General features: G+C 38.6%; 1 protein-coding gene across 1 annotated transcript in view; it reads left to right on the plus strand.

Moving 5' to 3' along the window:
* Positions 1-259: 259 nt before the first annotated feature.
* LOC127962348 (nuclear factor 1 B-type) overlaps positions 260-26922 on the plus strand; it is a gene marked incomplete at its 5' end in the record, with an annotated part of 72376 nt that continues 45713 nt past the window's right edge. Inside the window, 1 exon segment of the mRNA XM_052561922.1 lies at positions 260-791. Within this exon segment, the coding sequence (XP_052417882.1) occupies positions 260-791 (532 nt within the window).

Raw genomic sequence — 26922 nt, forward strand, 5'->3', positions numbered from 1 at the left:
TAGAGTTAAAAATATATTTGGTACTGGTATTTGTAACTGTAACTCTGTTTAATACATTTTCTGGACCATTAAATGGCCATTTGTATAACTTTTCTTTACTTATAAATGATTTTTATCTGAAATTATTTCTAAACTGCTTTTTTCCTCTTTCGTTTCTGGCTGCACAGGCTGTTGGCTAATTCAAACGGGAACCCATGCCAAAAGGTCACTTCTGCTCCTGCTCAATTTTTCTTCTTTTTCCCTCCCTCTCTCTTCTCAGGATGAGTTTCATCCCTTCATCGAGGCACTGCTTCCTCATGTCCGTGCCATAGCCTACACCTGGTTCAACCTACAGGCGCGAAAGCGCAAGTACTTCAAGAAGCACGAAAAGCGAATGTCCAAGGATGAGGAACGGGCCGTGAAAGATGAGTTGCTCAGCGAGAAGCCTGAAATCAAACAGAAGTGGGCATCCCGTCTCCTGGCCAAGCTGCGGAAAGACATCCGACAGGAGTACCGGGAGGACTTTGTGCTCAGTGTAACGGGCAAGAAGCACCCATGCTGCGTTCTCTCCAACCCTGATCAGAAGGGCAAGATCCGCCGAATCGACTGCCTGAGGCAGGCTGATAAAGTGTGGCGGCTGGACCTAGTGATGGTCATCCTGTTTAAAGGTATTCCGCTGGAGAGCACAGATGGGGAGCGGCTAGTCAAGTCTCCGCACTGCACCAACCCGGCACTTTGCGTCCAGCCCCACCACATCACTGTCTCGGTGAAAGAGCTGGACTTGTTTCTGGCATACTACGTCCAGGACCAAGGTAAGTCTGACTAGAGGTTAGGAAATGACATTTATTGAATTTAGGTGCTTCTCTTAACTAGCAGAGTGAAGGGTGTAGAGACATTAAATTAATTTAATTGAATGTAATTTCCAGTTGTTATGTACATAAGACTAAGGGCAAATATTTCTTGTGTTGCATGCAAAGAAAGTTTCAAAAATATAAAATTTGGTACATTTAAATAGTATTAAAATGGTTGCATTAAAAGATTTTACATTTCCCAAATTTGTTGGTATATAAAAGTGACAAATATTTAAGCATAATTCATATAAACATAAATGTCCCACATTATATAAATATATGCTAAATATGATCACATTTCCTAAGGTGGAGAATTTCTGCAAATGGCACAATTACACAATAACGTTCTAATAGAAATATTTTTTGTGTTTTTAAAATTTTCTAAAATTGTTTTTATTGTCAAATTTTCCAGTGAGATTTTTTCTGGTAATTTTTTTTTTTTTTTTTTTTTTTTTTTTTACAGTTATTTAACTCTTGTTTTTCTTCTTTTGTTTGAGTACTTGTTTATTTTTCGCAAAGTAAAGGGAAAATTAAGTCAGCACACTTCCCATGTATTCATTTAACATGCACTTTTATCCAAAATGATTTTTAAATTAGGAATGCTGCCTCTTAAACTATCGCTTGTATTTCAACTTTAAGTGGTTTTCTGTTCCAGAAGAATTTCAACGTTATCCATATTTTGTTATTTTAATAATATCAAAGTGTTTCTTTTGTGAATCTGAATGTTGTCACAAAGAGTTGGTTTATCGTCAGCCACGGCACCTCCATTTTGTGAAACTGAAGTGCCAGGGTAAGCAGAAGGCAGAGTGGAGGGACAATAATGGTTGCCACTGGCATCATGGTTGGCATCAGAATCTCTTTTGTGTCTTTGTAAGATGGTGTGCGTTCGCCTGTTGGCATTCACATGGCAACCTAAATCTCTCATGCACTAAATAGACATTAGCCTCTACTATTGTTTATAAAAGAAAATATCTGAAATATCTTTAATGACTAACATTTATAACATCAGTCAGCAGCAGCAAGTGATTATGTTACACATACGGGTATATATATATATATATATATATATATATATATATATATATATATATATATATATATATATATATAGATATATATATATATATATATATATATATATATCTATATATATATATCTATATATATATATATATATATATATATATAATTATACCCGTTTGTGTAACATAATCACTTGCTGCTGACCTTTTTATAATAAAAAAAAAAAAGTATGGAAAAAACTAATCAAGTAAATTAGTGTCAGCAAATGAATATTGGGTTCTCTGTTAAGGACTTAACCATGGCATTGCGGCATGTTTTGCCCCTAGTATCCAACGCCCATCTCTAGACAATGCTCTCACATTGTGCCAGTGCACCCAGGGCGGCCATTTTGTTAGCGTTGTGCCAGGAGAGTGGTAGGGAGAGTGCCAGCAACTGAGGATTTGGTATCAAACCCTCTTTGTCTGCTTGCTGCATGCCTTTGATTCGTTAGTTGGCATCCGCAATGCAGTGGGCATGGAGGAAAGTTTCCTGATATCAGTGGAATAGCAGTTGACATTATTCACATGTATAAAATCCAGCAAAATAAAACCGAATATAAAATAAAAGGGAAATCTTTACCCCCATCACAAAGGAAATTGTGGTTGTGGTCCCAGGCTGTGAACTGAAAAATTAAATTGTTGTTTTTCATGTCTTTATGCCAGTGAAAGGTCCTTTGTAAGGTGACTGCAGTGCAAACCATGTGCTATTACATAAACTGTTTTACATTTTCACTGAATGATTGTACATATTTTTACAGTACAACACAGCTACTGTTGTTTGTGTACAATTTGTAATTGATTTTGTGTTCTGGTTTAATTTCTAAGGTGTTTTAACTGCTATCCACAGCACCTGGTATCTGTATGGACATCAAATGGTTTGCCTTGGGTTTAGTCTGACTCGCCTGCATTTGTGATAGCTCCTTAGTAAATGCCCAGCTGAATACCCATTGAAAAGGTGTTTGAGAGGACAGGAATGAGGGGCAGCAGGCTTGTTGGTGGGCATCGTGCCATGCCCTGCCTCTGCACTTCACCAAGTCTGGCCATGCCATTGTGCCTGCGCTTTTAACGAGTGCTGTTCAGCTCCTTTCTCTTTGTGAAATAATTCTAACATTATCCAGATCATTTATTCTCTGTGAAAACAGTTCAGCAGAATTCATTTTTGATTATTTGAATTGCTTGCAAACGAGAAAGTAATGAGGAAAAGATATTTTGAATCTTTTTTTTTTTTTTTTTTATGATTGCCCACGTTGGCCCCTGCAAATCAAACCTGTTTATGTGAGGTGATGCCCTTTTCACTTCAGAACTCAAATCATAACTAGCCCTCCCTTTAGACAGGGAAAGAATCCTAATAGCTTGTGTTGTATGATGATGACTTGTTTCATGAATGTTTTTGAGTCTGTTGAATTTTACACTGTACAGACTTTTATAGTAGAACAGTGACTAGGCAGAAATAGATTTGAAAAGGGACCAGCTGGTTTATATCAAACAAGCATTTTTTCATTTTAACCCAGGCTATTTATTTTTCATCCCATGCTGGAATATGTTCACAACCTTTATCTCAGTGTTTACACTATCCTAAACATATGACATTACACAAAACCTCAAAAATGCCAGTGTAAATTAAGTGCTGGTTCAAGCCTCTAATAAATATTTACATTGGTCTGGCAGTTGGTTTGTTTCAAACACCTAACTGTCCTTTTGTTAAGCTAAATTAAAGAAAATTAGTTAACATTTAATATGTAGATTTTTCTTTTTCTTACGATTTCCAGTTATTGAACACCAAAAACAAACGGTTATGTTTTGTGCAGGCGCAGCAAGCATTACTCAACAACTAGAAGGTGTTACACAATCGCAAGAGCTCAATGTATCAGTAACAGTGTGAAGGTGCTGTGATTTCCTGCCCCAAACTCCCCAACGTTTACACTCTAAAAAATCCTATTTATTTTATTTTTTAGCATTTTTTGGATTGTTTTTTTGCAGCGTTTGGGTAGTTTTGCAGCTCCTGGGTCAGACATAACCCAGTGGTTGAGTTATTTATCGCAGTGGTTTTGCGTCTTCTCTACACAAGAGAGCAGTTCTAAATGCCATTGAATTGATGCATTCATCTGTAAAATACAGGTTTGTGTACATTTTATTTTATCTATGAAATCATTACTGAGCCGTATGTCGTTCAATTTTATGCAGAGCACCATACAGGTGCGAATCACCTTTAATGAGTGTTGCGGTCTTTTTGCGTGAAGGCTGATGCTTTGCATAAAATAAACAATTTTATTCATAAAGATACAGAATATAATACATTGGATGTTAAAACATCCTTAGAGCTGTTTATTGTTTGTTTATTGGCAGGTTATGGAGTCACAGCATGTTTTGGCTAGAGTGAAACGCAGGGCGGTGGTCCATTAATGTTTGCATTTCCACACCTAACACGACTCCATCTCGAGCAAGAGGACCAGCGCCGTTATGGTGGAAACAGAATAACAGAGACTGGTCAATTACACGTGAATAACTTCTGTTTAATGTTAAAATTTTCTTCTAATGTTTGTTAAATGAGTTTAAATATAGGCAATATGTATAGCCTATTAAAAATGATATAAAAATCCTGTAAATTATAAATAAAGTAAAATAAAGGAAGTTATCATGCAAACCAGGGTTTGTGTGGAGTATTTTAGAAACATTTACATGATTTAAGTTAATCTGTAAACATTATTTACTGTATGAAGTAAAAACTAAGCTATAAGTAATATAGTAAAAAGTGAATAAACCCAATATGCTGAGTTAAATAAACAGCCCAATTTGCTAGGTAAATCTACCCAGCCCTTGGCTTAATAACAACCCAAACTGGGTTGTTTTTAACCCAGTGTTATTTGTTCCCTTGGGAAGTAGGCAGTGTTTTATTGGCTGCTTTTCTGGTGTCGGCTGGATTATTTCTCATTTGTTCTAGCATGTTAAAGAGGTCTTGTTTTACGACTGCAGGACATAGCTTTTGCCCCTGGTGTCAAGACCTCGCTAAAGATGCGGAAGGTGTCACGTGAAGTTTAATTGACCACAACAAATCTCTGAAAACAAGGTGGCGGCCTGCAGCACGTGGGGGCAGGCCAGGGGGTCATTTCAGGGGGCACCTGGAACCCCAGCTTGCTCATGACATTTGGATGCCTGCGTCAGTGAAGCGTTTGCCAACTCCTTGAGAAGAGCTTGTCATTCATCAAACTCCCTCAACTGGCCAGAACCCCCAACATACAAACACACTGAGTTCCCAATTGGGCCTTTATTGGCGGTGTGTGTGCGCGCTGTAGAAGAGCTGTTTGTGCCTAGTTTTCCAGCTGGCTGAGTATACGGCAGGGTCAGGACTAGCCACATGACCTAGAGGTCATCACCCCTGTCGGTGACTAAGTACTGATTTTGGTTTCTCTACTTTTCACTTTTTTCTTGCTGTCTGTCTCCTCATATATAATTCACTTTGTCCCTGATGTCCACATACATGGAAAGTTATATGATTTTTCTTCCTGATTAAGGGCACTAGAGAAAACTCTGATGGAGCGCTGGACAGTCTGTGTAATTTTATTATGTAAGTGTAAGAGGTATTTAGGGTTATGGCAAGATGTTAAATGAATCCAATATACAGCACATTGGATTTGTATCCATTACACAGCCAGTGTAGTCCCATTCCTGAATAAACAATTCTTATGAGTCAGTTTTTTTTATTGAGTCAAACACCCAAAGTTTGAGAGACTTAAATCTTCCTGCTTATTCATATAACAGTGCGTAGTAAAAAGTGCACATCCTGAGTAATAATTTATAAAAATAAATGAATAAAATATGTCACCGTATTTTTGGTTGTATAATATATAGTAAAGCACAGTATTGACAAGTATTGAAGGCGCCTTTAAAAAGGGTGTTTAAATGCACCTTTTGTGAGAACTGAATGAAATGTTTTTTTTTATTTTTTATTATTATCTTACAATTTGACTGTGGAATTGTATTTATTTTTCTTTTCTTTTTCAGAAACATTTACTTTTACAAGAACTAATAAATCATTAATGGAATTAACTGGAGCTGTTAACGTCTTTACAATTACCATCCCTATTCTCAGTGCGCTTTTGTAAACCTTTGTATTTCTCCTTTACATCCATGTGACACATCGTTCCCATTGGCAATGTTTGCAGATGCAATATAAACTCCAGTGTGCTGTAATAGTGAGAATTAAAGGGGCAGGTGGCTGGGACAACACCCACACACACACACACACACACACACACACACACACACACACACACACACACACACACACAAACCAATTGACAATTTGAGGCCCTAGCCAAAACTTGTAGAAAAAGAGTTACAGAACTACAAGTGTATGGAATGCAACAGGGCCACAGCATTTGTTTTTGTCTAGTCATTTATTTATTTATTTATTTGCTGATTGTTTCCAGTGGGTCCTTGTGGCAGAGGCAGTCAAGAGTTTGTCCTTTTTGAGAGAGACAAAAAAAGTGTTCAGCACATCCACTTGATGGCCCGCAGCTACTGACTCGCTCCCAAAAATCAGTACAGATGGTCTCTTTTTCCACTCCCTCTTTTTCTCTCCCTAGCTCTCGGTTTCTCCTCTGAACCACGCATTTGTTGGTGCTTTGCTTTCAAAAAGAACTACAACGCACGACTTGGTTTCAGTTGTGGAAATGAAAGGCAATAGCTTCTGTTTGATGTTTTAGTATACTGGTGTACCGCCACATTAAACATAAAGAGGGAAAGAGAAGGAAGAAGGGGGGTAGCGGTGGAGTAGCAGTGAAAGGATTTGCCACTACGACTTTAATTCAGACGATAATCTTAGTGGCCTGTGGGTGTTGTGAGTTCTTTTCTGCTGAGTTTGCTCTGATTTAAGAGCCTGATTGACTAAAACACACATTTCTTTGCATGCCTGTTTATTCTCGCTTGAGAAATCTGTACTAAAAGGTGGATTAAACAGGTTTTTATTCCAAAAACACCCTTTTCTTTAGCTACTAGTTCATTTCAAAGTATGTAAGCTGCAATTTTATGGTGGCATATGCGTAGAGCAGCTCATGCAGGCTGTTGAATACCAAAGCAGAGATAAAGACACTGGCCTTATTTAACCTACGCCATCCATTTGGTTTTCTTTTGAAGGAACTTGATCCCCTTCCACTCCAAGCAGCCCAATAGTATGAGGCCATCCGATCGCATTGCTTTCGACAAGTTTATGATGTAAGCATCACAAGAATGTTGCTGGAAAACTTTGGGATCCACAACAATACTGCAGATAAATCTGCTGTACAAATCTACTGATTCTTCTATGATCTCAGAGTGGGAGCTGAGAGGGGGATGAGGTCGCTGTGTGTTTGTGCTGAGCATGCAGTGAGGTCTCTGAAGCAGAGACTGCAGCACTGATTAGTATTCTGCATGGCCCGCGGTGACTAGCTCACGCAAAAGCCATAACCTATCGAACACATTCCCTTAGTCTAATCCATTTAGAGCTCCCTCCAGCTCTCTGGCCTCCCTTATTGATTTCTCCCCCTCCCTGTGCTCAGTCTCTCCTCTCAGCCTCGGTGTTGGTTCAATTCAGTGGTGTACTGTTACTCCACATGCTGCCGCAAAGGAAATCTCCCCCCACCATTTCATTTGTTCTCTCTTGCTTTCCTTTCTGTCATGGTGTCTCTTGCTTTGCACTTTGTTTCTCTTCTGCCTTTTTGCATTCTTTCTTTCTTTCTTTCTTTCTTTCTTTCTTTCTTTCTTTCTTTCTTTCTCTCTCTCTTTTTTCTTGCATTTGTTATTTTTACCTTTCATTCTTTCCTTTTGTTTTTTTGTAATAAATTCTTACTTGAGTTCTTCATTTGTTGTTTATCCTTTTGTTTTCTTCTTCTTCATTGTTTCTGTTGTCTTTTCTTTTAAGTAATAAGTTGCTTTTGAATAAATAGGTTCAGGGAAAAAACTAAGGGATTATTTTGATTTAGATTTATTTTGCTTTGTTTTCTTTCTTTCTTTCTTTCTTTCTTCCTTTCTGTCTTTCTTTCTTTCTCCCTCACCACACAATTTCCGTCTAAGGTGCTGCTAGATTTTATAAACAGTTGATGTGTGTGTTGGAGACTGTTTTTGTGTATGCTATCTCTGGGACTCTTTGTTGACTGAATACCCTCAGGCTCAAGCACACTACAACCTCTCTTGTCTTCTTTCACACACTGTAATGTGTACATAAATCTCCATGGTTGTGAGGAGTGTGAAAGGGTCTGTGCTGCAGTGTGGGTGCAACTTCACCCAGTGTGCGAGTGGGTGTCTGAGTGTGTGGTCGGGAGAAGGGATATTCCCTTTGGAATGTTTTATCAAAAGTGGTGGAAGCGCAGCCTATCATTAATGTTGACGTAAATGCCAGAGTCTACTATCATGAAAAAAATGCGAAAGTATGTTGGAAAATGAACTCTCTTTTCAGGGGTCACAGACTTTCCTGCTTTGCCTCGTCTTTTTTCTAAACAAAGAATTATCTTGCATTGCTCAAAGCCACTTCCATACATCTCCACATCATCGGTGCAGACGGAGGCTTTATGAGAACCCGGAATACATTTCTTATCCCTGGGGCCCACTTGACAAGAGAACCAGCACTGACCCCTCCTTCTCTCCAAATGAAGACGGATGGCCCCATCCTCCCTTACTGTATATCACTGTATGGGGTGTCTGGGTCTTCCCCAACACCCCTCCCCCCACAACCCCAGACTGGACCAGCACCACTCCATAATGGCCTCATCTCCTCTTTGCTATTAACCAAACATGCTTATCTTGCAGCTGCACCAATGGAGATCATCCAGAGAGGGCCAGACAAAAGGGAAAGACAGAGGGGGCTTAGGGTGAAGGTAGCAGAGAAACTCATATTGAGACCTGGGGAGCTGAAGAGGGCACGAGACAGACATGAAGAGAGAGAGAGTCTGGATTCCACCGTGGTGGGACATTCAGTGTCTTTCACATCTCTACACTGACGGGCATCCTTCATTAAGGGGACGGGCCCAATGAATAGCTGCCAGAGAAGGCCAGAGACAATTGAGGAGGTTGCCATGGGAGACAGTGACTTCTCCCCCCTCGGCCCACAGTTGAGGTCTTTTCATGGCAGACAGGATTCAGAGTGATGGCCATCTATTCTTTTGTAGTGTCTGGTACAGTACCCCCCGCCAATGAGACGGACGACCCAGAGGTAACATTGTGGAAGAGTTGGGAAGCCACAATGGGGTCAAGTCTGTCAAAAAGATGGCCCCCAAGACGTAAAACACATTATGAATAACTTTGTGTGGGGTTAAAAGTTTCTCCAGAAGCATTATTCATAGCACAACATGTCACACACTCTTTACTGGGCTTATTGAATGAATTCCTACATCTATAATAACCTTTATATACAATCAGGAAAAGAATTGTCACCTGGATGGTAAAAATGTGAAAAAAAACCTGCATTCATTTACTTATAAAGAAGGGACCCAAGCCATATCTAGGGTCCAGAACACCTCATCAACCTCAGAGAAATAGAGTAAAATCCACTCAGAAGACCTTAGCAACTGCATAGCAACTGTTTGGAAACCATGTACATCACCCTAGCATCATGGATTTTTCATGGGCAGGAACCACTCACATTTTCTTCGGATAATGTGAAACTATAATTTTTCTAAAGAAAATAAGTATACTTCTGTCCACGCCTGCAGTTATTTCTAGTCCCTTAAGTGCAGTCACACGAGTGCTCTAGTTCTCTGTAGCTGAGTGCCCAGTGGGTCCTGTATGGGCATCCTGTGAGGTAGATCAACATAAGAACTAACCCTTTGTAATCATAGGAACGATAGATGTCAAAAATGTGCTTTTCCAGCCGCTTTCCTCTAGTGATAATAGCATCCTGTTTTCACATGGCTTCATTGTATAAGGGCAGATTTTAGCAAAAAAGAAACAGCAGGAGACAACAAGAAGATAGTTGATAGACCTGATAGTACAGAGAGTGAAGCTGCCTGGAAAATTAGTTAGTGAATTCAGGTAAAACAAGGTTTATTTCTTAGTCAGGTTTGCACAGGTTTGTGGGAGTTAGCAGTTTCTTTCATTTCACTAGTAATCCACCCACAGAAAAAATATTAGCCGCAATTTAGTGTTAATAGACAAAGGTGAGCAGACTATTATAGTCCTATAAAATAAATGATTCTAAGTAAATCTTTATTACTTGATCATAAATATTTTGTGTATAAGTGTTTGCGTGATACCACAATGTCGGCAGTGAGATTTCACAATTAATGATACCAGTTCGATTCCACTGTGAAACTACTATGTTTAACAAATTCCTTTTTTTCAAGAGTTAAAATGAACAATTTAAAAGAGAACACTGGTATGGAACTTTAGACACTTTTCCAACCAAATTATCTGGAACAGTTTGTCCCAGGAACTTTTTTTATCACTAGTTGCTGTCTGTCTAAAATACAGACAAGATTTGGCAAATAGTGATGGTGGGTGATGGTGATGTAGGTCTTCGCTCGTTTTTCATTACTAAGTATGTACATTTCGGACTTGCATCCTCAGTAGTTTGGACTTCCCAAGTTCGACTAAGGAGTGTGAACTCCCGGGGATGGGACGAGGCAAGTCCAGTAATTCTGCAAACAGCAGTGTACTTGAAAACAGTCAGCTCGCCTTGGATACTGCAATTTTCCTTACTGTATTTACAATAAGGCAAAATATGATATCAAACACCACTGCCTCTTTTTGTTTTCATGTAAACACATTAATAGCCACAGAAATGTAGTTTAGGAAAATGCACATACATAACAATTAAACAAAATATTATATAAACCAGTAGGCTATTGCCTCTTTTAATTTTAACATATTAATAGATTAATAGAATAAAGACCAAAGATTACCTGTGACATTCACCCAAAACAAATTATATCTTATGTAGCACTGAGTGCCTGCTAATCACATGGATCTCACGTCTCCAAAATTGGCAAACTAATAGGCACTGTCTTTATAAATAAACTGTAGATTTCAGTTATAAACAACTACATTCTTGCCTGAAATACTTGTAAAATTACATATTGTGACACAATAACAGTAATATTTTAAAATATTATGAAAATATATGGTGGCTGAAATACAATGCTGCTCAGCCAATCACTATTTTCAGCATGTTCAAGTCCCACCCCTGAAAGTTCCAGACCCTTGAAAAAGTACCTTGTTAACAGGGACTTTCTGAGGGGCAGATTTTTATCTGAAATTTTATTTAGATCCTGGTTCCTGCGTTGATAACACACTGAGTACCGGCCCAAAGTCCTTAGTTCCTGGGGAACATTCCTGCAGTGGAAACAGGGCTTTACTTAAACCTTACTTTGGGTTTTTGGGTCAGGTAAACATTCAATAATGAAGAACAAAGGTACATTAAGAGCAATGAGTGACTAACTCTTTATAAACGTAAAAGGTATTTTAAGCTAGTTAACTGCACTACATTTCCAGTTATTTTGATTGTAGAAAGATTTCATAATTTATCTTAATTATAAAAGTATTTTATTTTAGTATTGTGTTGGCAGTAAAATATAGTTTTATCTTGACATGCCCAGTGTGTATCCACCTGTCACTGATTGCAAACTTCTTGCTGCTTTCAGCTCTTCGTTTCTGAAGAAATCTGTTCCTGTAATTTGCCCTATCCAGTGACAGTTCAGGGCAGAGGATTCTGGGAAGTTGGTGTGTTAAATGCAGAGCGATTCGGAACTAGCAGTTGGGAGGCTGTGATTAAACGCACTCTGCCGGTAACGGGGCCGCTAATGAATGCAGGGCTTTAACGGCTACGTATGTGCCTCATTATGAAAGCCTGCACTGAAAGGATATACGCACTGGCTCCAGATTACTGGAATTTTTCTCAAATTGGCCTGCCTTTCTGCTGGCCAAGGAATTTAGCTGCTGTTTTTTCCCCCTCTCTCCTTCTCCCCTGTTGTGTTTCTCTGACTTTAGTAGAACATGTACCCACCCACATGCATACTCTCTCACACATACATACAGAAACACACATGCTCGCCCACACTTCAGTTCTTGAAGCCTGCATTTAGACAAAATCGAGCGTACAGCCTTGATAACCACAGCTCCGCCATGGCATTTGTCAGTACTGCCTGTGTATTTTTGTGTTCAGGCACTTCAGATTGGGGTCCCGAGTTCAGCTGTGGAAGTTTGTAATTAAGGCTGTTACATGTGCATAGGGCCTGAACCCACATTTACTTTATGTTTCTTTCCTAAAATAATAATGTAATGATGCGGTCCAACAAGGTTTGCCATGACAGAAAAGGCATACTTACTACAGCTATGCGGGTTCAGTGGCGTACACATTGTGTTTTTACTGTTCACCCATGTCAGTGTACGATCAATAAAACAGATTATGATGACATCATAGGCTGTAAAGTAAAGGCATGCTGGAAGGGGACACTTTATAGGTCAAAGTAGGCTTTTTGATTACTGGGGTGGAAACTAGTCATGGCTTCACTTTTTTCACTTCAGTTTCCTGATACTCACTTGACCACATTTACCCCCGAACCTGAAAACATCCCAATCCATAACTGCCAGCTGGAATTTCCTGTAGCTCATTCATTTGCCATCAGTGGGGGATGCATTACAATGTTTTGTAGTGTCTTTTCCGAGCACCAGAACAATGCCACCTTTGCTCAGACACAGACTCTGAACTTTTGAATCTGCGTTAAGAAGGATTAGAGGAAAGTTGACCATTGTTCTCCAGAGAGGATGTATTGTATTTAGCCTTTCCCTTACATTGACAAATACACAACTGCTACATTTTCATAAATTTTCATTTTTTAAATAGTGTATGCTTGTGTGTGATAATGTTAATTTGAAACAGAAATATTAATTATATATTTATTTTGCTTTCTTATACATAAAGATAAGACAAAGATAAAGCTAGATATCCTGTGCAATGGACAGCATAAATACTATCTGTCTGTCTGTCTGTCGAATGTAAAAAAAAAAAAAAAAAACACAAAAAAAAAAACTTTAAGTACACAAGAGCTTGTGTAAGCTATTCTTGAGAAATGTGTCCTGTTGGGGTCGGGTGATCCCAAAAACCAGCTTAATTATTCAGGGCTTCCCTAAGACCGAGTAGATGCTAATGATAATTGTGGCAAGTTGATTTTGAAAATATTTAGTTAAAAAAAGATTAGTTTTAACCTAAGTTAAAACTAAAGTTGACTTTGCTTGCTTAGAGATGAGCTACAATAAGGAAACCTTTTCAGAAAACCTAGCAATAAAGAGCAAAATGTCCTTCAAGGACAATGATGTGTTTTGGTATTGAAACATCTTAATTAGCTAATGGTAAATTATTGGGCAGTATAAAAAACTGAAAGAAATCAAGACTCTTGTGGCTTGAACCACAACCCACCATGTGTGCCTTGTTAAGGGCAGTTATGACAAATGGCAGCAGCTGTACAAACTAATCTCTCTGTAGCTTTCACACATGGCATTCAATTAACAATGGGCCACTGTCAGACTGTAATCCACAGCTTGCCAACCTGCCCCTACTCCCGCTGGCCTAGCAAACCTCTGCATGTTTATGTGTGTGAGTGTGGAGAACTTTCTTAAAGTTCTTGACGTGTTTTTATTGAGCTGACATTAGCTTGGCGGGTCTAGGTCAATGAAATGTGGTTTTGTGTAGGTCAGTCAAGTGTGCTTTTGCATGATATAGCATTAGCACATGTACAGTGTTTATGAATAGAAATAGTTAAGGTATTTAGGTCACTATATTGTAGCCCAAAGACGCTTTTGCATGCACGCACACTTACACAGCTGCTGTGGCTTGCTTGTGTGTACGTGTGGCGGGAAGTGCCTTGTCAGGGGCTACATTCCCACTGGGTTTGTAATGATGAAGTGTACGTTACAACTTACAGTGGTCACTGTCGGCTCAACTCCACTCAAATGAATCCCTTCCAATGTCCCACCATTCCACAGAGGATCAACAATTTCACTCACTTTCCTTAGCACTACTAACACTTTAGTGTTAGTAATTTATATTTTGGCTTATATTTAAGCCACACTTATGATGTTGCTAAAAATAACATTATTTTGTGTATTTGGTGTAATGAAATGTGTTTATGTGGTTTAAGGTAAAACAAAAAAAAAATGTTCCACATACTGTACATTATTGTTTCTCCTCTTTGGCACTCCTTTCTGAAATGCACAAAAATAGCTTATCATTCTGAAAAGCGAGGTGTGGTTTGATTGGCCAGCTATCCAGTGCATTGTGATTGACTGAATGCTTCAAGCGTGTGACAGAAATGTTATGCCCCTTACCATACTGTCATGCCGTGTCCTGGTCAGAAGACTGGCGCCACAAGACATTGACATTAAAACCCATTATAAACAAGGCATTTGTTGCATATAGTGGGGACATAATTACTGATTTTAATGACTTATATTGTTTTTTTTATGTGTTGTGTTGCATCGTGCCGCGTAAACATAAAACCATGTCTGCATTTGTGATTGGAGAAACGACAAACAACAAGCGCTACCCTACACTGCTCAAAACTCGCTTTTGAATAGTCAGTGGCAAATCCTTTAAATATGTAAATGGACTTACAGACTGTGAGTCAGAACAGAACATTGTAGTCTACTTCCAGGATCAGGAAACAGCCCTCCATAAAATGTGCTGCACACATCTGAATATTTGGGTTGAACTGTTCTAGAACAGTGTTGTAAATACAACTTAACCACTGAGTTCTAGTTGTGTCCTGTTTTGGAAAGCCAAACAAAGAAGTTTCGCTTTTGCAGTGAAACACAGCGTCTTCACAACATGCCGCCCTGTGGTGGCAGCAACAATAAAGTTACGCCTTCTTTCTTTGCATGAACATTTGGGGTGGCGTTATGCAAATCTTCTCAAATCGTGACATATACATGGGGGGGGGGGGGGGGGGGTGTTTTAAATGAAGTGTTTTAGGAAGGCGTGGACGAGTCTTAAATTTTATAAAGAATATCTCTTTGGGTTTGAGACTTTAGTCTTTGCAACTTTAGGGATCTTATCTATTCACAATCAGCTTGTAACACTCCAAAGAGAAAGGAAAACTTGAAATCACATCATATGACCCCTTTAATAAACACTAGCTATGTTCCACAACCAAGTGTGCTACCTACCTACATGGTTCAATTAGAGACCTGTGAAGTTCCTGAAATGTTTTGTGGACAGCTATAAAGCACACAGGAATTTATAAGTTATTTAAAGTATAATGCTTTTTGTTTGTAAACATTGAAAACCCTTACTTTAGTTTCATTTCCTGTGGTCCCTCCCTTAAATGACAGCTAACTATGATTTGGAATAAATCCATAAGAACCATTTGTAAAATGTATGATGAGAGGGCCAAATTTTTATAAAGATCCTTAAGTGATTGGGGTCATGCATGGAAAGTTGGTTTAGTAGCGTATTGTAGAAGTAAATAAAGAATAAAAAATTAATGACAGCCTGATATAAGTGTTCCACTGTGCCAGGCTTGAAATGGCTGGGTAGTACCAGAATGCATGAATGAAAAACCTGAATGTGAAAAGGGCTTGACTTTTTTTCTATGCTGCATCCAAGAATAATTAAGCTCAGTCCCTCTGGCTGCAGGCAAAGCCACAGATTTACTGAAGAGAGAGAGAAAATCTGGAAGAGTGTGGGGGAGTTGTAACTAGCCCTGACAAGAGTAGTGACCAACCCAATGCTCAAGGCACACACACACATTTTTGTGAAAATTGGGGACATCCCATAGGTGTAATGGTTTTTAAACTGTACAGACTGTATTTTCAATGGCCCTACACCAACCCTACACCTAGCCCTAACCCTCACAGGAAACTTTGTGCATTTTTACTTTCTCAAAAAAACTCATTCTGTATGATTTATAAGCGTTTTGAAAAATGGGGGCATGGGTTATGTCCTCATAAGTCACCCTCTCCTTGTAATATCTGTGTCATACCCATGTCATTATACAAAGTTGTGTCCTGATATGTCACAAAAACAAGAGCAAACACACACACACACACACACACACACACACAAAAATAGACTAAAAGATTCACTCATTCAAATCTTTCATTCTAGCTTTCATGTTCAGGGTGTTATGTAGATAAATTACCCTTCATCTTTTTAGTCTTTGGCTAAAGGATTAGGATAAACATTGGGCCTATTTGATGGGTCATATTTTAATGGATGGTGTTATTGTTTTGAACATTGCCCTTTGGAATAATAATAATAATAATTCCTTACCTTTATACAGTGCTTTTCTGGGCTCTCAAAGCGGTTTACATAGAATGGGGTGATCTCTTCAACCACCACCAGTGTGCAGCATCCACCGACATGATGAAACAGCAGCCATATTGCGCCAGAACGCTCACCAAACACCAGCTTACTGGTGGAGAGGACACAGAGTGAAGCCAATCAGTTTTTGGCTACAGGGTGATATGGCTGCTACAAAGCACTAGCAACTGCCCTGTATTAATTTTTTTTAAATACTTAACATTTTCTTCAAAACTACATCACAGATAGCGACCTAAATTATTTTCATTTACCTCAGAAGATCCTACTAAGTGGACCCTACTAACCTCCAACACACATACATTTACCTTCCATCAGAGATAGCTCATAAACATAATGTTTTTCTTGGTAAAAACAAACAAACAAACAAACAAACAAAAACACTTAGCATTTCCCTAGCAATGCATCAAAGGACACTTAGAATGTCTTAGAAACCACATAAAACTGCCCGACAATCACCCACAACAACCTTGGCATTGTGGTAATGGGTTTTATACATGCAAACATGACCAACATTTTTTCTCTAGAAAGCATAAAAAATTTATTTTGGCTTGTGTTTTGAAAATTGATCCCATTCAGTTGGATAGGATTGGTTAAGTTAAAGTCTTTGAATAACATTTACACAAGGATCTCCTGGCATATGTTTTAATTTTATTCACCTTTTCATAAGAGAACAGTACTGATGCAGAGTGTTGGCTTCATCCAGGTGCAATTTCTTTATTCCTCAACATCTTTATTCTTTATTCCTTTAGAGGAAAGCTCTTGTTCTTGTTATTTCTCTCTTTCTCTTAAGTTATCTTGTGGGATTTGGACAGTCAGCTTTGTTTAATGTTGCGGTTTGGCTTGAAGTTGGTAAGGCTGGTGCTCTTAATGGAGGATCTGATCTCAGATGAGCTGATGTGTGAGTGCAGCAAGCAGAACAGCACAGGCCTTTGTGACGACATGCACACACACTCGTTCTTCTCAGTAAGGGATCTGCTGCACCTGCGGATTCACAAAGTATAAAGGGCCACCGCCAATCATTCTGCTGCTGCACTCGTCTGGCATCTCCCAAGGAGATCAGATCACCCTGTGAGAGAATGTGTGTGTGTGAGTGTGTGTGTGAGAGAGAAAGGCTGTTTCAACAGCTACATCACTGTTATATAATAAATCACAGGCTTTTACAGCTATTATGGCATCAAAATATCTTAAGAGCTCAAGCATGCAGACGGAGTGTGTATGTGTGTTTTCTCTTTTTATATATACTTAAGTTCAGAGCAGAACACCGACTGGCATGTAGCATGTGACATGTCCTCCATCATGCACACCCACAGTGGCAACCTCAGTATAATTCACAGTATGTATAGTCATGATTGTGATTTGAGAACATTTTAAAATGACTCTTAATATAGTGGGTCATCAGTGTGAATTTATTTCATAATATCTGAAGTGTTTTCGGTGGTAGGTTGTCTGTTTCATAGTTTAGGAAATGTTATGCATAAGTTAAATTGAATTTAATTGAATTCATATACATACAGAAATACAAAGAAAAACAAACAAGACAATTAGTAGAGATGTGCTGTATACCTAATAAACATATAGTTACTTTCATGTTATGGCAGATAAATTAATATTCAAATCCAGTACTATTCAATTTAAATAATATTAAACTAAAAAACTCTGCAAGTAAATTTAGACATTACAACTGAATAATAAATCAAATATTCAGTTTGATATTTCCAAAGATTGCTTGATCCACTCAGTCTACTCAGTGTTCTTCACTTGTCAAGCATCATCTTTTTCTCACAGGCATTGCTGAAAAGTTTGTAGTTCGGTCAGATATGTCAATAGCAAAGAAAGTGAAGCACATATGATTACTGTGCCACTGCACTGGAGCAGCTCTAAATATGTGCTGTGCCATTAAATGAAAAATATAATAGTACAATAGAATAAACAGCAAAAGTAACAGTAATACAATACATTTTAATAGGAATAATTAAGCCTGAAATAACTAAGGCAAATATTTATTTGCAAAACAAATGAAGCCAACTAATGTGATTCAATTCAGTTCAAGTTTTTGTATAGCGCTTTTCACGATGCAAATTGGTGCAAAGCAGCTTTACAGAAAATTTGAATTTCTACATTATATTTAGTAATAGCTTATCAGTGGTGACTATCTCAAGTTGATTTCCATATAGCAGAAATCTATGGAAAAAAATCAAGCATTCATATTCTTTTAGTTTTAAAAATAACATGAAGTTCACTGATATGGTGCACCTCTAATGGGTTTTCAAATGAATTTAAATAGCATTTTCCGATAATTTGGTTTTGTTGTTGTAGAGAAGATTTCATTTTATAATAAACTATGACTTTTGTTTGAAGTCTTTATCTTGGCAAATCTAAACACAGTCTGCTTGATTGTCTGTTGATTGTTTATGATTTTCTAGTTCTCTAGAGACCATTTGAGAAGCAGAACACTTCAGCTAATTTGCTCTAAATTTCATATTGTTACTGTCTGTGAGAAACAGCTGAGATCTCATTAAAGATCTCATTCATTAGATTTTTTTTCTTGACTACAGTTTGAGAGTAAATCATTTTTCTTATGGAATTTGACTTCTCAGTGCAAAAATTTCTCTCCTGTCTGGTCTGCCGTGTCTTCACAAAGAAACTCTAGCTCTCACCGTAAGCCGCCATGTAGTCAAATGACACAGACAGTCTTGTTGTACTACACCAACAAAAGCTATGAATTCCTTAAGAATGGCCTTGTGTTTGTGAGCACACCCCCGCGGGACCTCCGCTCTGCGTCTATACATCTTCATCGCCAGCTTTTGTCGGGGTGTATAGCGGCCCTACTGCCTGAAAAGACTCTGCCGTCACCTGCCAGACTGCAGGAATGTTAATGCTGTGGCCTTGATAATTGGATTTTACTCACACAGTCTGCAAAAAACACACAGACACAGACACACACACACACACACATCTGCGGATAGACGTTCTGGCCTGCTATTGTTCAGCAGCCATCTCAATAGAGAGCTCAATAGAAGCTTGCTGTGTTTGCATAGGGCCTCATGTCCCCTTAAAGAGTGTTTACAGTCGGTGTGTATGTGTGTGTCTGAGTGTATTTGGAACAGCTTGAGTGCCAGGCACTTGTCTGTTGGCCTGCTGTTACTTATAGGTGTGCAGAACAACTAAAGAGAGGTTTAAGCAGAGAAAAATGTCTTCTGGATACACTCAAAAACCAACAAGATCAAAATAGTTAAGTACACAATCACATGATTCTTTTAAGCAGTTCTTTTTTAGTGGATTAAATACATGCAACATGACCAGTGTAGCTAGATTCTTACAAGCCAGTTCTTTTAAGAAACTATGTCCTATATATTTTAGCAAATTAGTGAAGAGAAAATTCCTTTCATATGTATGCTGAATTACGCCGTAACTGAAATCTTCCAGTCAGAATTAAATGTGAGAGTCCGTATCAATAACAATGCTTAAGTATTATTTACATGTGGCTGACTCCTAAAACTTTGCTTAGTTTTAGTGCTGATATTGGTTTCAGTCTTCAAGACATCCTGTACTAGTTTTTAGAATGTCTGTGGGAGTGTCATAGCAACATTTTGCAGTGTGTTTAAGTGAGGTAACACTCAACACAGTAAGATACATTATTAATGTTATAAACTATTAGGGCAGTTAGGTGTATTTATGGAGTGTGGGGTGGGATCAGTGTTATAAATGTGTGTGTGAGCCTGGGTTTGTTTAGGATGCACAGGGCACACAGGGCATATATCTGTTGAATCTTCTCACTAGTCTACATTTTTTATTCTCTCATTCCAAACACTTTATTTTACACACAAATACTAGTTCAAGTATAAAGTATGTGTTGTAGTTTGCCATGCAGGCTCATAACAGAGCAGTATTTGGAGCAATTGCCTTAGTGAGTTTACTCCCAGCTGTAGTTTCGGCTTGTTGAGGTGAAACACTATGATGGGTGGAGCCACAGCTGCATTCCACTGAATCTGAGGTGAGTTCTGCTTCTGACAGCGAATGACATGCCTACAAAATGGCGGGAATATACAAAGTCTTTGAAATTCCTCTGAAACCCTGTCAAGTAGTGGATTATAGCTTTTTATAATTAAACCTTAAAAGCATGTTTACAGTTTACAGTATATGATATAAAAAAATAAGGCATACATTAATATTTTACATTAGCATGGTATTAATGCAGTTTGCGCGAATGTTTGGCATGGTTGTTATAAACTAAATTTACAATTATTAATTTATCCAATACTCTTATCTTGAGAGTTTTACAGATAGGGAGCAAACATGATTTATCCTAAGGAGACAGTAAAATGAGTTCTAGAAATTGCTCAAAATAAAATGCTGACTGATTAATTATGAGTCATTTTCAGAGGCCTCTCAATGGTTGTTTGTATAGTGGGTTTCATGGTGGTTTGGTACTTGTTTTTGGAGCAATCTGCTTTTACTGAGCAGTACAGAAAGCTGATTGGATGATTTCCACTCGCCCCTTGTGCATGCTCCCCATCAACCCTGATCATAAGCCTGACTGCCAAGATAACTCTCCTTCAGTTTGACCACATACACTACACATATAATAGAACAGTTTCAAACACCTCTGGTTAGACATAGACACTGTGCTATTCATTGACAGACCGCTTACACACTTTATGAGCAGTATATACTGTATATTGTGTAAACTGGGTGTGGCAACTTCAAAGATGCCACATATCAAAAGGTTCAAAGGTTAGTGTGTGTTATCAGCTGATAATGCAGTGGTTTACTCAGTTGAATACTGACAGTGAATACAGACAACTTTTTTGTCTAAGCCAAAGAATAGAAGCCACAATATGGAAAAAAGGGCCACTTCTTTCTTTAATGTAGTTGCTTATACAATATACATCCTCAGCAACAATTAAAAGTTTATAAGTGCTGTCATGAGCCAAGTGACAAAAGTCATTTAGTTTTCAGTGGCAATTATTTTTCTATTTGAAAGTCAAACATTTATTTTCTGTGTTTTGTGCATTTTGTGGTTTGGATGTGAGGTACGTGTATGTGCACTGCATTATTTATAGTAAGATGCTGCGGAACGTACGGCTCAATCTGCTAAGCTCGTAAAACACCTGTGTAAACACAGGGCCTATCACTCCTCTCCTCTGAGGAAAAGATCCTGTCAGCTCTCCCTCTCTCACTCACTCTTTTGCGCTGTCTTTCATACCAGCTCCCTGTGTGGGGGTCTCTCTTGTCCCTCCCTTTTCTGCATATGAGAAAATTCCTCCTTTCTTCCCCCTTCCCTTTTTCCAAGAAAGAAGAATGAAGACACACGCAGAATGACCCTAAAGCCAGTGGTCAACTGAAAGGTTGTCCAGAAAGCATGCATCTGATCTCTTGAAGGTTTGTGAGGGGGGTGACTAAATGTTGTGTCAATTCGAGCTACTCGAAACAACCCATCTCCAACTGTCACACACACACACACTTGGCCGTTTCACTAGATTAGCAGTGCAGGGGAACTCCAAACCCTCACACTCCACTCCAAGCCTCCATGTCAACAAAGATAAACAACACACACAAGACAGATAAGATCATAGCACAATTGCGTTTGAGATAAGTCCCCTCAGTCTAGCTGATAGCCATCTACTAGAACTGAACACATACAGAGGGCTGCATTTGTGGGAAATTAAATGAATGCTTGTGGACACTTCTGACTCACATTAATGCATTTGCTAATGTAAATTCTTATAACATCAAAAATAAAGATATTATGCATGTCAACACTGGTCATTTATACTACAAACCATTATTGGACTGCTTTACAAGGTATACTACAAACTCATTTCTCTATATATGGAACAGAAATATTAAGTATTTAAGTGTCACAACATCTTGTGTCCACCCTGTATGATTCCATGTTTCACTGATCCGGCCATCTGCATTCCCGCCAAATGACATCATCTCCTCTCACCGGCTGGTTGCTCGTCCCACTCTTCCGGTGGTACGGCACAAAGCGTGCACTGAGGGAGTAAACGGAGTGCACATGTATCGCATACTGCTGGAGGGTGGAAGTGCGCTAATCGGCCCTGCGCTCTTCCTTCAACCCACCCCAGCCCTGCAAAGTTGTGTCTGGGCTGCATGTAACAGTATCTCTAGAAAGGAACACAAAATGGAGAGCTTTGTGAGGAGAGATTAACTCAGGAGGGGGATTGATAAGGGAGAAGCCAAACAAAAGAAAACTGAAAACTCTACAAGCAGCCAGGCACAGCATGAACACAGGTGAAAAGTGGTGCAGAAAACATGTTTTATATATTAAGCACAGTAATTATACTGCTTATAGTTTGAGTAAAAGTAGCTCTGTTTTTATCAGTTAGTTCATACATTTGCTCTTTTTGAAAAATAGGAAGTGGCAGCTTTGTATTTGTATATAAAAGGTGGTTGATAGTTAACGTCACAGAAACAGTGGGAGAAAAGTGATATTTATTTTATACAATTGACAACAGACCTTTTGCCCAAGACAGATTGCACTCATATCTGCTGCCATCCAATGAACAAGCATAGATAGAACCAAGTCTCAGATCTTTCTTCAATTTGTTTTGTTGTTGTTGTTGTTGATTATTCACAGACGAAAAGTCTGTCACTACTTCCATTTCATCAACTTTAAATAATACATCTATAAACCTCAGTGAAATTTGCAATTATTTTTTTACTAGATCATCATTCCCCACTACATGATGTTTAACATGTGGCTCAGTGATGTGTGACCCTTCCACCGGGGATACGTCTCATGTTCTGGTGGCTGAGGCCATTCCACTTAAATCAGACACTAATATAAACCAGCACTATTGTTGTAACTTTACAGAAATAAATCTCACAATCTTCTCCTTTCACCCGAGCATAGAAGCCACACGCTACCACACACCATATGCTTCAACCAACCGCAAAAACACGCTGGCCATTATGGCTCTCCAGACTTAAAATTGAAAGCAGAGATGAGGACAGGGGAAGACATGGTGGTACTTTGGAGCAATACAGAATCTGATATTGTACCCGTGTTGTTAAAGCAAGCATATGTTCTGGTCCTGTATGTTGTGATTATATTCATAGTACAAAGATCAACCGTTGGATCACTGTCTTTAACATCTCACCACAAATGTTGTATTTTTATACAAAAAATAAAGTACAAAATAACAATAAATTACAGTATAGAGCCTTTTGCATTCAGTTTCATTCCGACTGTACCAAAACAAGCCTAAATATACCACTCAATCAGATAAGATTATTAAGCCAACTAGTAAACTATGAAATTGACTAGTTTTTCACATTGCTTTGCTGCGACAAACTTCACAAGCTTCCCTGTGATCTGTAAAATAGTGAACACACCTATATTTGACTACTGAGTAGCGTATTGGAAAGCTTGTGTTTGTTCCTAGAAGATTTTAAATCCGTTTGGTTAGTGGCAGTATACATCAGTCTAGTTTTCAGTGATTTAAAGGAACACAAGTACCAACACTTCTGGACCCACATCCCAGTGGAGATTGTGGGATTTAAAATCTTCTAAGAACTAACTTCTCTCCCACCATCTCACTCAACCTTTCTTTCTCTTACAGCTTCACTTGCATGTACTTGTAATCAGGAAATAAGCTGCATACCAGGCTAAAGGGTTGAGAGTCACCTGCTGAATAGCTGTAAGCTGCACTGTATACATGACTGTCAAGCTTGAGAGACTCTTAGTGTTTAACTCTTTCTGTCAACTCTCTCTCTCTCTCTCTCCTTCTTTCTCTCTCTTTTTATTGGTACCTTGAGGGACAACGAACTAAAGACTCATTGACCTAACAAATGTCCACTTATTCATGTTTACAGGACATGGCACTGGTTCTGTTTAAAAAGAGGAGTGTAGGAATCACTTTGACTGTACAAGAATTCTGTTTTATTTGGCATTTTAGTGATCTATAGTGGTCTTTTATCAGCTATATCCAATAAGACCCAGCATGTAAAATAGCATGTACTGAACGTATTAGTTCAAGTTATTGCATTACATATACTACAGTGTGCGTGATGTGATTCTTGGCTGCGTTCGCTCAGCTGGTAATGAGATGATTGAGAACATGGTGACTCGTTTAGCCCCATTTGAGGCACTGTTGCTGTCTTATGTTAGTCAGCATGTACACACTCAGGAATTTGGTTGGCAGTCAGATGTGTGTTTATGCTGGCAAAACATGATCTGTTGTAGGTGAAATGTGCATTACATAATTAAACAACATTGCACAAGTAAGATGGCAGCTTTACTGAATATTAGCATGGCTGTGAATTGCCTTAAGGCCAAGTGCTGGAAGTAATCACAAAATTGTTGTAAAAAAGCAGTGATAGCTGTCCCCCTATGTAAAATGTAGTCCCTATTGTAGTTGGAATACTTACCTATTACTTTATTTTTGGTTGACTGCAATGTCCATAATACACATGGAAGACATTGATGCTTTTTAAAGTCACTTGTACAGTTTCACTGTGATATGTTTGGCATTGGGAGCTTTGCTGGTCGCTGCAGTTTAATGAGTAGACATATCTCACATACTCATGTCTGTCATCTGCCAGGTATTACAGAGAGCTCTTTCGCCCCACCCTCCCAACCCCTTCAAGAGGCTTCCAGAATTTTTTTATGCAGCATTGTTTGTACGCACTGCTTTATCAGTCTGAGTTGGTCACCATATTAAAATTATGGTTATTGTATAGAGGACGTAAATGAGTGCCTGCTTGTTGTTTGTGGGCAAGCAATGGTATTAGGAGTTTTAAAGAATCTGCTATAAATTTGGACCTCTTTCTGTAAGACTTACATTTTGATTTAGTTCTTTTAATCATCATCTCTTCTTTAACAAAGGAGTATAACCTACTGTAATGACCTCCCATCTTGACGGCATGCTTTCACCCCTTTTCCAACAGAGGCCCCTAAGACCTGATTACACAAATGTTTATGTCTTCTACAGAGTGCTGCTGGAGAGATAAAGCCAGGCTGATGCTTATCCTCTTTCCACGCAGTAGAAACCACTAAGACAGAATGTAAACCGATGACTAGCACCGTGACTTTCATATGCTCTAATAGATTTGGCCCTACTTATACATGATTGACAGCGTTTAAGAATTAGCTTAGTGTTATCTGGATGGCTTCTATCACCTTCTTGTACTCGTAAACAGTGAAACTGCCATTGACATCCTAACATCAAGTGACATCAAATCATATCATAAGGAAACACTGTTTGATGCAGCTGAGTTACAGGAAAAGAGACAGGACAATGTAAAACCTTGAGAAGTGGGGAATTTATTTCCTTGTTACAGGTTAACTGAGGGAAAGCATTGAGTTGAGTGTAATATACTGCCCGAATGTTTACTCCAGCCATTGGGTGGTCATTTACCTTCATATATTTTGCCAATCATAATACCTCTTAGTTGTATCACCTATCTTAGCATGCTAGCCTAATATTATCCTTGGCCCTCTTTCCGAACTAACTATGAGCACAGTGATTTCACTGCAAACCGAAGTTGGGGCTGTGCTTTCCTTCCTTAAACCTTTCTATTGCTGTTTTATATCATATACGATATGGCATTCAAAAACCTAATTCAAATGTAGTAAAACATTTAAGTTGGTTTCGTCTTGAGGCTGTTAACTAACTTTAATGTTTAGTATCCACACAGAGAACATGTTCAACAATAATCAAACTGAGACGATGATGTTTAAGGTTCTATAAATATTTTTTTCTTCAACTCATTCATTACATAATCAGTCATTACAATAGCTGATAGCAGCAGCACTATTTGAAGAAAACAACTTTATCTGTGCTGTTAAGCCATATGATTATAAGGCCCAGCAGAAGGATCACAGTGAGGTCAGCATTTAGTGTTATTGCTGCCATTCTCACTTTTCAGCATGACAGGAAACAGTTAATATGTCAAAGGTCAGATATCACCAGTCTTTAAAACACTTTACTTCAATGTGTATAGCGTTGGAGGCTGCTCAGTACCTGTTAAGTACTCTGGGGGATGTGACTTACCTGCTAAAGTCATTATTCTGTTATTTGCACACACACACACACACACACACACACACACACACACACACACACACACAGAGAAAAAAAGAAGGAATCTTCAAAAGAGCAAGATAGAGATTTGATTGTCACTATCTCAAATCCTGTAGCTGTGTTTTTAATTAAAGTATTTTTGGTCTTTTAAAGCACTCAGTGCTTATTCCCATGACCAAGGCCAGTGTTTTATGAAGTGCTGATTCAAGTACACAGCAGCTCAGGGATTTTACCTCATGTGCACTAAGGGTTAACACTCTGGACGTCTTCCACTGAGCTTTAGTCGCAGATGCCAAGGTTAAATAAGGTGATAGCAAATCGTTTACTTGCTGAAATGTTCCATCACATTTGTCTGGTTTGTCATTAAGCCTGCCCACTTCAGACATTTGGGAGGGTTGTGTACATGAAGTTGTACTAGTGGTGTATTACCAGTCAGCCATATATATAAAGCTTAGTTATTTCATTTGTTTCAACCCTTTTCTTTCAGCGGAAGCACTCAAGATTAGATTTTACAAATTTGTCAAAGAGCAGCCAGAGAAGATGGCTAATAAAACCACAGCTAATCCAAGGAGCAGTCACCCACAGTCTCTTGTGAAAATGAACAGTTTGAGTAAACATCTTCCAGTGATATCTAATCTGTATTTGCTTCTGTTGCGGCAGAGGTTCCTTTTATGTATTGGAAAGTCGTTGTG

The sequence above is a fragment of the Carassius gibelio genome, chromosome B7 (genome assembly GCF_023724105.1).
Source record: "Carassius gibelio isolate Cgi1373 ecotype wild population from Czech Republic chromosome B7, carGib1.2-hapl.c, whole genome shotgun sequence".
Classification (NCBI taxonomy): domain Eukaryota; kingdom Metazoa; phylum Chordata; class Actinopteri; order Cypriniformes; family Cyprinidae; genus Carassius; species Carassius gibelio.